This window comes from Tachysurus fulvidraco, chromosome 13 (assembly GCF_022655615.1).
Source record: "Tachysurus fulvidraco isolate hzauxx_2018 chromosome 13, HZAU_PFXX_2.0, whole genome shotgun sequence".
Classification (NCBI taxonomy): Eukaryota; Metazoa; Chordata; class Actinopteri; order Siluriformes; family Bagridae; genus Tachysurus; species Tachysurus fulvidraco.
Genome location: NC_062530.1, coordinates 9,733,075 through 9,746,242, shown reverse-complemented (window position 1 = coordinate 9,746,242; position 13,168 = coordinate 9,733,075). Strand labels below are relative to the sequence as shown.

The 13,168-nt window shown below is 34.3% G+C and overlaps 1 protein-coding gene across 4 annotated transcripts in view; it reads left to right on the top strand.

Annotated features, from left to right (window-relative positions):
- The window catches only part of LOC113656705 (WD repeat-containing protein 49), a 41,296-nt gene extending 36,101 nt beyond the window's left edge, over positions 1–5,195 (top strand). For 2 of the 4 annotated variants that reach the window (XM_027168055.2, XM_027168057.2), the window contains 2 exons: positions 439–568; positions 2,880–5,184. In XM_027168055.2, the coding sequence (XP_027023856.2) occupies positions 439–568; positions 2,880–2,922 (173 nt within the window). In that variant the 3' untranslated portion in view covers positions 2,923–5,184. Of the gene's footprint in view, positions 1–438; positions 569–2,879 lie in introns of those variants that run through there. The other 2 variants (XR_007144756.1, XR_003443977.2) reach the window with 2 other exon arrangements.
- The last annotated feature ends 7,973 nt before the right edge of the window (positions 5,196–13,168 follow it).

The following is a 13,168-nucleotide window of genomic DNA, read 5'->3' as shown; positions in this document are numbered from 1 at the left end:
AAAGGTTGGAATGCTATGAAGAAAATACCATGTTATTAAAAATAACTGATGCTGTTTTGCAGTATAAAATCAAACATTTATTTTCAATATAACTTTTTATTAATCTTACTTTTTCTTTTATAGTTTCCAATAATGCTGTGGTCAAGAGTAGGCTAAAACAGTGAAATCAACATTTACGACATTTAGAGATGCAATTTATCAAAAAATAAGAAAAATTGTAGCTATGACCAACATTTCTATTTGTAGTGTCTTGCCTACAAAAAAAAGATAGCCGTGAAAAGTACTGAGAAAGTGAACATATAGAGATGAAAATGGGTTTATTTTTAGGTGTTGCATATGTGTAAGTGGCAGGGTTATGACAGTTGATGAATCTAAAAAGAACTTTAAAAAATAAATCATGCAAAAATCATATTTAATACTTCTCTTCCTCTATAACAGATTTAAAAGCACCATTTGATGAAAAGAGTTTGTTTCCGAAAGAACTGCTGGAGCAGGTGGACAAGCCCCGGTGTTACTCACAGAAAGTTGCCATGATTAGAAACTATGGGAGAGCCATCAGGAGTATGGGGTATGTGTTTAATTCTATTTTTTACTCTTTCTGGCTGGGAACAGATTTGTAATGTGTGGAAGCAATAGTTTGCATCAAATCTAATTTGCAGAGGTGCCAACCTTATTAAAAATAAAATGACAGCAGACAGAGTGGGAGAAAATCATTCGTGAGAAAAAACTCTAGCATATGCCAGTGGATAGAATGATAACAGCTTAATGATAGCATACATAATAAAACATTGATTGGTTAAACTGATATTTAACTGACATTTGCAGAACTGTTATTTATAACTGGATTATAAGCAAAAAAAAAAATATATATGCATACTTTACAGTATACAACTAGATTTGTAAAGTTCGTCACGACAAACTTTGATGTTGGCTTTGATGGTGCAAGTATTCGCAAAGGCCGGTGCTTTTTTGAGTCGAGTGGACAGAAAGATTGTGAAAGCTACTGGATCACTAGGGTGCCAATACTTTTGGAGGTGAGCGGACATGAGCATGTGACGTGATCCGAATACCTATCAGGCAGTTCCCCTCATTGTGCTGAGTGTTTTGATATATGACATGTCCATGTTGTGCAAATTTTTAATTTTCACGTGACTGCCCCACATGATGGGACCCCTCATGAACTGCCCCACATGACGTGACCAGAATACCCGTGGGGCAGTTCCCCTCATTGTGCTGAGTGTTTTGATATGTCACATGTCCATGTTGTGCAAATTTGTTATTTTCACGTGACCTCACGTGACTTCACGTGACGTCATGTGACGTGATCAGAATACCCGTGGGGCTAAGTGTTTTGATATGTCACATGTCCATGTTGTGCAAATTTTGGATTTCGCTTGTTTTGGGGGCGGGGCTACGTGTGACGTCATGTGGTGTCGAGTGACGTCACCAGAATACCCGGTGGGGTGCCAATACTTTTGGCAAAAAGTGGCTACTGAGGGTTGGGACATTTCATGTCAATACTGCAGTTATTATGGGATTCTACTTATTATACTGCATAGAACAGTACATGCAATTCTTAATGTTGGATGTATTGTGTGTGTGTGAGAGCTTAGAGGACTTTTCGGAATTCCCCATTCAAGTCTATGGGATGTTTGATCGTCGACTACAGGAAAACCGAAAATTCCGTCAGAACTCCGTAATATAAATTTCTTCCGGAGTAAGGTCCTAAAGAACCTGTCCGAGTTCGGTGTAAATCGCTCGAAAACTTTCCGAGTTATAAACCTCAAAAATTTATAATGGAAGTCTATGGGAAAAAAGGCCACTTTGAGCTTGTACCAGGAATGCCGGAATTCCGATCGCTTAGAAAAATAGAAGCAACAAACTTCAGACCAGGGTCTACGACATATCCGAATTTGGTGCATGTGGCTCGAAAGCCCTAGGCCGCATTTATTTAAATACATTTTTGGCTAATAATAATAATAATAATAATAATAATAATAATAATAATAATAATAATAATAATAATAATAATAAGAAGAAGAAGAAGAAGAATAAGCTTATAACGGAAATCAGAATGTTGGCTTCTACAAAGCCAACATAATAATAATAATAATAATAATAATAATAATAATAATAATAATAATAATAATAATAATAATAATAATAATAATAATAATAAGCTCATAACGGAAAACAGAATGTTGGCTTCTACAAAGCCAACATAATTACTACAGAGATTCACAAAAGTGCAAATCTGCCTATGTTTATATCAGGTACAGATAGACTAATTGAACACATGATGTTGTCCTGTTGCACAAATTAACAATAGGTTTCTGGCAGTTGTTATTTTGGAGAGGAAGTAATCAACAGTATCCAACTACAGCTTGCATCAGTAAAACAATTGCAAGCTAATAGCTTTTTGTGACTTAATAATTGACTACTTAACAATGATCAGCTCTCCTGTTTTTAACAAACATAAGAGACAGCCAAAAATTCTTTATTTCTACTGGCTCACAAGGACAGTGACCAGGCTAGGACTAAGTAAAAGTGAATTGTATCAGACAAGTTTTCGGGTCTCTCCCATATCAAAATTACAAGTGCCCAAAAAAACATAAATGCTAAGGCTAACTTATTGATGTTAGCCCCAAGTTTGTGCCCCAAATCCAGATATACCACTTAAACCTATCAGTAAAGGGATATGTACTTCCCCTAAACAAATGAAAGTGAATGGATTAGGATACCTGGCCATATGCTGTGAGATTATGTAGCAGTTTGCAACTCATATTTGTGGATAAAATGATAGCCCATATGTTCTTCTAACAAATGTTCAAGTGTTAACTATCTCATATTTGAAATAAATATCTCTTTTTATATTACAGGAAAGCCAAAGCCAGTACCTCTGGAGTCAACAAAACCAAATGAACATTTGTCCAGTAAAGAGTCTTACTGTGCATTATTATTATTACTACAAATGAAATCCTTTAATTTACCTGGTATTATTGTATTATGCCTAATTATTTATGATTGTGATGATTATGATTTAAGTGAAGGTGTGTCCTTGAAGAGTGTTTTCTCAGTGTTTTCAAGTGTGTATCAACTCTTATATCACTAATTCCTGTGTATTCATGTGTTTCTGGGTTTGAATTGACCATGAGGTGCAGATAGAGTATCCTTTCATAAATAGTTATGTAACCTGCATATTGTCCATAAGCACATACTGTTATATTATAGTAGGGAAGAATTATTGGAGTCTTCTTTGAGAAATTCATGTTCAACTGTACACCTGTCAACACTGAAGTGATCCTTCTTCATACAAATAAATTATTATTCATTATTAGCTATTTCTGTAGGATTATTTTGACATCTTAAATAGCTTACAAGGCTCACACTGTTGAAATGTACTGATCAGAAAAGAAGTACAAATGAATTTACAAACAATTAGTTTGAACACTGGTTATCATCAACAAGTGCAGAAAATGGAGTATCATGTAACATAAGCATAGGTCTCTTGGCAACTGAAGTGAAAAGCACATCCTTCTAAATCGGATTCAGCCTGGCTTTTCACTTCAGTTGCCAAGAGACCTATGCTTACATTATTGGAGCTGTAGGAATATTCAGCAAGTAATGGTATCAACATGCATGTGACAACAATCTGTCAGATTCTTAACATGCCTGGGCTATGTGGTATTGTGGAGCTTCTTTCTTTCACAAAACAATACAAAACAAAACAAAACATAGTTGATGAGACCTAGCTAGAACTTAGGGACATAATTATAAAAGATACATTTGGTGCAAAATCACTGGACTTGAAAGATAGTCCAGATAGAAGGAATCATTGGAAGACCAAAAAGGCACAAAACCTGCGGAACTGGCTTCCGAAGAAGTTCACTGTTTTGGAATGGTCCAGTTAGAGCTCCTAGCACACGATGATTTATAAAGAAATATTTGGAAATTTGATGTGTATATGTGAAATTTTTGAGTCACTGGGAATTATTGACCCTGGGAGTATGTAGCTAAATGCAAAAAACCCACAGAATTATAACTAAATACACAAATCATAAGCTGCATATAAGCATTAGCAGTATTTCTATATGACAATATTTAGTGATTTATTTGTGCAGACTGGTCCGTACGTTGCAGGGTTTTTGGGTTAAGCCTCTCCCTCCACTCCTCCATTAACTCACTGATGCTGACCCAAGTTTATAGGCAAGCATATTCATTACACTGTGAGACCTTGTGTGTGGATGTCATCTGTCATTTGGTTTAACACCACAAAAACTGGCAATTAAAAAAAAAAGTGTGTAGATTTTTTTGTATTTACTGTTTGTGGTTATTCTGCCACCAGAAAGCTTAAATATTTAACCTAAATGGTAAAAGTTTTGGTTTGGATATACCAAATAAAATGTCATAACATATGAAATCATTTATCAGAAGATGCGATCAATCTCGTATGGACTGGAATAAAAAAGCGTGTAATTGTTGATCTGATGGACTTTTCGGTGAGGAGATGTTATATGTATTACCTAAAGAACTGCTGGTGCAGGTCGACAAGCCCCGGCTTTATTCACAGAATGTTACCATGATTAGGTATATATACTTATATCATTTTGGAAGGAGTCTCCATTGGCAATCAGAAGTAAAAATTGCTTAATGCCCCAAGCAAGGAAATCATGGAATGCTTTGCTGTATCTCAGTTGTTCAGTTCAAATCAATTAGATTCAAATTTATTTGTAGAGCAAATTTAACAACAGACATTGTCTCAAAGCAGCTTTACAGAACATAAGAAACATAATACAAATATTTTAGATTATACAAAGATCAATATAAAACAAAAATTCAAGATTAATATTAGACTTGCTGTATATATAAATGAGTTTGTATTTATCCACAGTGTTCAAGCCTGAGATGACTGAGGCGAGGAAGAACCCTTGAGAGGAACCAGATTCAAAAGGGAAACTTATCCTCATTTGGGTGACACTGGAGGGTGTAATTATAAATATACAGTCCAGCAATTGTGTGCTAATTGAAAGGTTATTGTCCTCATAGACCACATGTAGTTTTTATCTCCTCTTAGAATGTCTGAATACTTGATGAAGCAGAATCCAACTTGAGCTGGTAAATCTCTATATGCCTCAGGACCCTCACATGGTTGGCCTCATCTCAGTGAAGGTCCAAAATCTTCATGACACGGAACACAACTGGAGCTGGTACAACCTCTGGATGCCTCAGGATGGGTAGAAAAAGAGAAGTAGTGGAGAGGAATTAGCCTAGCTGTGGTTCATAATATTAGCAGGCACTAGATGATAATGTGCATTTGATATAAAAAAGTTATGACTATACTAATATTTTTTCATTTGAATTTAGAGAGGGAAAGAAAATGGAACAATGAACAATGCTGTGGTGTAAATGGAATAAAACATTATAATGCTATAAGATGTAGTTGTAGTAAATAATTTAAATTCTGGGTTAACATCAAATGTATCACACCACACATATTGACAGCACACCCTGTTGCCCTGTTCCACATTCCACAGGATTCTAATAATATTATTGAATACATTATAGTTTTAATGAGCAAAGATGTCTCGTATAAATGGCCTACCAGGACTAATGTCTTATATAAATACATTAAAGGATCAGATTATGTTAACAAATGTTTTACACTATAAATGGTTGTAAGATAAATGCATGGTATGAGAAACCAAGGCTGGGACTGATTTCTTTCTAGTCCATACAATGGATTCATTTGTGACACAGGTGTCAAGTGTTTACAGGGAGTAACATGGCCTCTAGATGTATTTTGGACTAATAATTTGTAACCTATGATACTGACTCATCCTTAATAGGTCATCAGCAATGTTTGAAAAACACAGATATGTATAATGACTATGAATGTGGTAAATCAATATATATATATATAGTTATTATTATTATTATTATTATTATTATTATTATTATTATTATTATTATTATTATTCTTTGCCAATTTTTTTATTGGAATTCAGATGATATACAGCACAACCCAGTTGGGAATTATTGACTTGTGATAATGGTTTTGTTGTCAAGCCATATTAGATTTTAGCCCTCCCGTTTCATATCATGACAAGCTGTCACTGTTAATGAGTATGTGTTCCAGTCTCTCCACAGCTGGGGGTTTTGTTGACGTTCCTTGATGTAATCTTGTCAGTAATCTTCAGAGTATTCAACAGAACAGGAGCTGATGGTAAAGCACAACTGTTCACACCTTGTTGACAACTTTACTGGAGTGAATATAGCATTTAAAAATAAGGCCATTACGCGCTCCATAATAATATGCCTGAGTGCTATGTTTATTTCTTTCATCAAAGATGTTTCAAAATTAACGTTATGAGAAGAGAAATCTAATTTGATAAACTAGGAGATGAGAATTTACGTGTGCTGAATGGCTTGGTATCAAACCTGCAAATCTTGTTGCCATGGAAGCTGGAGGAGTTATTTTAGACACAAGGGTTGATTAATTAGAGAAAGGCTGATGAAAGCAGAAAACCAATTTTATGTCACATTAAATTATCTGATGGCAATCATCTTGTCTAATGCTGCATGAAGAAACATCTACTCCTGAATCTACCCATGCTATTATTAACAGTAACTCCAAAAATGTTTAAATGCTTATAAATGATTTACCAATATATTCCTGTGATGACAGAACTTGTTTTTGGGTGTTATAAGGTTTGTATTGTAAAATAGTAAATATTCCATTACTATAATATACAAAATTTTATAATTGATATTATTTTATAATTAATCAATTTATTATATCAAAATTTTAATAAAGAGATATTGTGAGTACATCTTGACCCTGGTTCCCTTCTGTTTTTTTGTGTACTGATGAGAAAGTAAGAATTGGTGATTTGGTTTAAAGATGGTCTGCACTTTCCCTCAAACAACACAACTGATCTCATTAATGGATGCTAATGGTTGAGTGAAACGTGATTATCGTTAATAAAATCTGACGTGCTGTGCCTCCTGCTGAGCCTCAAATAGCAGTGCCATCCTCATCAAGGAACATAAATAAATAAATAAATAAATAAATAAATAAATAATACACCTCTTACTTGAAATTCTTCCTAGCCATTGCTGAGTAGAATATGCTGCATGCTGCTTTACACAAAATAAAAAATGTAATTTAGTAGAAAGACTTTTTTTTATTGAAGCATGTATGCCTTTAAGCTTGTTCTGTTCTGTTCTTTAATAAAATTTTAAATTATGGCATATGGTTAAACAAGCAGAATCACTTCTGCAGCTGCTATTTTTTATTTATCATGTGCTTTAAGCTTAGCTTAGAGTAATTATTTTGGTGTTCTAATGAGATTACTTAAACCAGTATTCTCTTACAAATAGTGGGCATTTCATTCTGGCCAGTGTCCCAAACTTCATAATACATGCTAAGTAGTATCCCTAAATATTACTGATACCCACAATGTACTCACAAACACTTTAACACTGTTAACTATGTAGTTTGGGATGGCCCCAGGTGTTCACAACTCACAACTGACACATACCTGTTGTTATTTACTCAGTATTACAGAAGTGAGCAAGATAATGTGGGTGCCACAGTTATAGAGTACAAGGTGAAAGGTTAAAACCTCTCTGTTGTAATTTCACATTGTGCTATGTGAAGATCTAAGCTAGCCCGTTAACTCTAACTGGCTATCTAAATACATTTACATTTGTAGGATTGAACAGACTCCCTTATTATAGAAGTGATTTTTCTTTCAGCTTCATGCTAGTTGAAAAGGTCAGTACATTAGAATACATAACACCGATTTAAGGTTAGTACAGTAATAAATGTCTATCTAGGTTAGAATCTACCAACTTACCACTTTTTGAATTTCTAATTTTGATTCCACTCTTAATTGCAAAAAATACTTCAGATTGTAACATCAACAATCTTCACACAAATATCTGCGCAGCCCCATTTAAAAAAATAGAAAAAGAAAAAAGTTTAAGCTGTTTTAACAAATTACTTTAAGTTTTGATTTGTGCACGAATTTAGCACCATAAATTCATACTTGTGTATAACTGAATACTTTTTATAAGATGCCATTCTACAGATAAGCATACATTAGATTAATATAAATAAATGAATATAAATACAGATGCTTAAAGTATTACAACTGCCCATTATCTCTTGGTGTTTTAAACGTTTATCTGCATAACCTAATTATGATATTTATGAGGCATTATGCAAAGTTTTTATATGCTAAGCTATTGTGAAAACCTTTTTCAACTTTTAAGTCTTCCAAGGCTTGCATATGGTATCTGGATTAGATGAACGAGAGTTTTTGTTTCTTGTTCAGTTAAAGATATGCTAGCCAAACATTGGCTATTTTGCAACACTCAAATAGTATTTCAGTTTTCACCTTCTTTGGTTGGTGCACTATGCGGGAAGTGAATAGTAATTCTATTATATTATAATGTAGTGTACTACTATAATGTAATATCAAGTAATGACCTATTATCTTGCTAAAAATTAAATATCATTGAATGTAATAATTGAATATCAGTGTATAAGTTAGAGATAGACTTAATTGCCAAGCATGTAATAATGTAACTCATCATCCACTTTATTAGGAACCCCTGTACTCCATGCACATTTATTAAGTTATATAATAAGCTAATCATGTAGCAGCAGCACAATGCAAATCATGTAGATCCAGTTAAATCTTCAGAATGTAGAAAAGGTGTGATCTCTGTGAATTTGACTTGGCATGGTAGTTGGTGCCAGATGGGCTGCTTGGAGTAGTCTAGAAATTGCTTATCACCAGAGTTTAAATTGGAATAAAGAAAAAACCTTCTATATGTGCAGAGACTGAAGGGTAATACACTTTGGTGTTGAGAAACACTGTCACATCTTATTTCTAGTGTTTAAAATATATTGATTGGGACTAATTCCTGAAAACTGTAAAACCCATTAGACAACAATGTTTAAAATACTGATAATCTGTATACTGTAAACGTGGAAATGTGTAATAAAGGACTTTAATATGCTCATATTTGCATTCAAAACAATTTCGTGAATTTTTAATCCAGAGAGGTTTATAAGTACGATAATATACAGAATAAACACAGAATCGAACAGAATTCAAGATAAATGAACTGATCTCCAGTTCACAAAATGAAGGAATGAACTAACGTGACTCATTTTAGATCATCACTGACAAATACGATGAATAACTATTACTGTGTTACACAAGCAGCTCCTTAATTCTGCAAGCCACACAGAAGCAGTGCATTTTAGCAGAAACTAAAATGAGAGTTCTTGTTTTCAGAGATTAATAAGTGAAGCTGAAATGAAATATGATTTTAATTCCCTCACTCTCCGTTCCTCTATTCCCTTCTCCCTGTTTTTCTCTCACCCTCTCTCCTCCTTCTTAGCAAAGGCAGATATGATGCTATTGTTGTTGGTATTACACAAGTTTAATTGAATTTTGGTTTTAAATTAGAAAGGGAAAGCAGGGGTGACTGAAATTTATGCAGATTGCACTGGGAGAATAAACACACCCAGACACACACATACATACAAAAAAGATGAAAGATGCATTCAACTTGATTAATGGATTAGAGCTATTTTCCCCCTGCAAGAATATAATACTGTAAAGTCTGTACTGCATATATATATATATATATATATATATATATATATATATATATATATATATAAAATCACCTTCCACTTTAATAGAAACACATGTATACCTGTTCATTTATGCATTTATCAAATCAATCATGTGGCAGTGGCAAATACATTAATTCTATTCAATTAAATTCAATTTGTATAGTAATTTTAATTCAAAGTAGCTTTATAGGAATGTCCATGAATGTGCAGTTGTACAGTTGTACCTAAAAACATGGACAGTATGTGTATGTGGATTAACCCTTGTAGCAAACCCCAACATGCAAATGCTTCCAAAAGCTTCTAAGGTAGAGTACTTGAGAAACTCAATTGTTATTTAAAATGTTTTTCTAAGAAATAGTACATTTAAATGGATTTTTTGTGTTCAACACAATAAGCATATAGTTTGATGCCCTTCTCCAGCTTGCTAGAAGGGGCTTTTTTTTGCAAATGTACATATCCAATGTCATTGACATTCATCTTCAGGACATACTGCAAACCGCAACAGTAAAATTCTGCAATTATAACTGTAAACTGTAATTACAAAGGAAATGCAGGAACATTGTTAAATATAATGTGCAACTATTACAGGTCGAACACAATCATTTACAACAACTTTCAGTTTTAGACTTACAGTGCCATCTAAAAGAGTTTTTGCATGAAGAAACAACACACATGAAATGGAACGCTTTTGACCCTCAAAAAAAAATCAATGAAGCCAGGCATCATTTATTTATGTAATATTTACTCTTTGAGTAGTTTTGTGAAGTGTGAGTGATCTGAGCACTTTCTCCTCATCTTTCTTTTCACCTTAGTTCTTCCACTTAATCAGCCTTTATTGTCTATGTCCTTCACACACGGAGTGTTTAGAACTAAAACGCTCAAATATTTGCTGTTGAGTAAATTAGTGCCTATTGCAGTGATTTACTGAAAATGATTTTTGCTTCAGGGGAAATGCTCCAGGTGACACACCTGCATTTTGGAGCACATTTCAATTGGCAGCCTCTTATGCATGTTGCTTAATGAATTTGAGACTCTTGCTTTCTTGTTAGGATATGTTCAAATACAAATCAACACCATACATTTTACTGAAGCAGCGTTAAAACCATGCATTTTTCCAAATCATTTCCACTTTCATCCAATTTTCGCAAATTACATATATTGTCAAAAATTAATGCCTTGGATACCAAGGATTGAATAAACCAATTTACTGACGCACAACTTGAACACCCATTTAGTAAAAACAGTCTACTTTTGTCATGACGCGGGGTAAGGAAGCGGACCCAAACGCAGGATAGCGAAATCAACAGGGTTTAATAACAAAGGACATGAAACAACACATGGACTAGAGACAGGACAAAGACAACAGTAGATTCTGCGATGCACAAGGCAACGAGGCACAGTTAAATAGACACGGTGATCACAATAGGAAACAGAGTGTAGACAGGGAGGAGCAGACGAAGGCAGGGCAAACATGTGACGAGGAACATAAACAAACATCTGCACGTGGCCAAAGTCCAGGCTGAGTCATGACAACTTTTTTATATTACTGATGCATTTACTACAATTTATTTATCAAAACCTATATGCATGTATACAGTAATTAACATTTACTGTTTAAACTAAAAGCCAAAGAACAATAAGATGTATTGAAAATGTCACCAGTCTGAGGAACAAATTCTCCCACAGCAACAAGAAAAAAATAGCTCAGCTCTGTAAGAAAACTGGCAGGATTTCAATATTCTTTGTGTGATTTGTGTTTCCATGCAAAGACATCAGAATTTGGACAATAAGCTGTCCTTAAATTCTACTTTTCACAACCTATGTTATGTTTTTATAATTACTTGTTTGTTACTAAAATAAAATTTACAGGCTAGATGCATTATTTCATGGTTTAATTTACCTCCAGTAAACATGAGGACATCCTATTAATCACTCCCAAATATTAGTCATGTTTTTCTTATTCTCTGCTTGGTGACTCATGTTTATTAAACAAATATGAAAAAAAACCACAAGTGGGTTCTTAACATTTTTGCAAATATGACCACCTTTTAAGAATGTATTTATCCACACCAACACCCTTAATTATATGAAGATATGGATTAAAAACTTCAACTTCTGTGTTAGAGAATACTGACTCAGTGCGACTGTTGGCCTTGGAGAGAGGATGCGAGGCAGTTCAGTCGTGACTGAGTAGAGCTGAGGAAAAGACACAAACTATTTTCAACCATGAGTCTGGCTCTATACAGGTTCTTGATGCAAAATGACTGAAATCAATGTGAAATTGACATAAAACTAGCAGCCCAGCTACAATGATTATAAACCATAAATTGCTAGGCCCACCTGACTTCTTCGAATCAGCAATTAACAACTTATATCACGTTGCTGGTTGGTGGTGCCATTAGGTGAGTACTTTATACATGTATTCGAAATCAAACTAAGCCTTAGTACCCCGCTACTGCTTTGCAACCACCAGGGGGTTAATCAGATTAAACAGTGCTGATATACACTGTATTGCTGTATACATTGTATTAGTATATAAGTATGTAGACACCTTTTCATAATACCTATAAGCGTTTACAAAAATCCCATTCCTAAATGTATATTAATATTGACCTAGTAACCCTTTGCTGCTATAAAAGCCTGTACTCTCCTGCAAAGGCTTTCCACAAGATTTTGGAACCTGGCTGTTGGGATTTGTCCGTTCTTCCACAAGAGCATTATTGATGTCAAGCACAGATGTCAGGGGAGAAGGCCTGGTGTCTGATGTCTGTCTTTCATTTCATGTATTTATTGCAGATTGGCTTGTTAGTTCCAGTGAAGGAAATCTACAGCATACAAAGACATACTAGACAATCATGTGCTTCCAGCTTTGATGCAACAGTTAAGGGAAGGCCTGGATGGTCAGTTGTATACATACTTTTGATAATGATAGATTGTGAATACAATGATAACAATAACATCAACAGCAAACACTGTATGCTTTATCCCATTTTGATAGGTATGGCTGTTATGAGCTCAATTATGATCATATTTATAAAATATGGGTCATTTTGACATAAGCTTACATTCAAAAAAACAAGATGATTTCTTCAAAGAATAACTGGAATGTGTAAACATGTAGAACAACTTATTTTATTTTCATTTCCACAATTTCCCACAATATAAATGGCAGCTAGATTGGGCATTTCGATATAAATATTGCAGTATTACGCTATAAAATTTAAAAAGAGAGCCTCAGGCAAAGGGACATAACAGCATAAAAAAGAATAGTCCACACATTTTTCCTGAAAACTCCATTGGGGAAGTAAAATACTTTTGGTTTTATTCTTATATCTAGTAACTACAGCCCAATCCTTTCATTCCTCTGCATTGAGATGTAGACAGGAGAGTACAGGAGTGCACTTGACATACCCCCTTCTTCCACACTAAAGCCTCCTGAACGAATTTCTCTTCAGATCCAATTTGCTTTCAGAGTGTTTATTTCTTTGAAGCACCAGGATCCTTCATTTA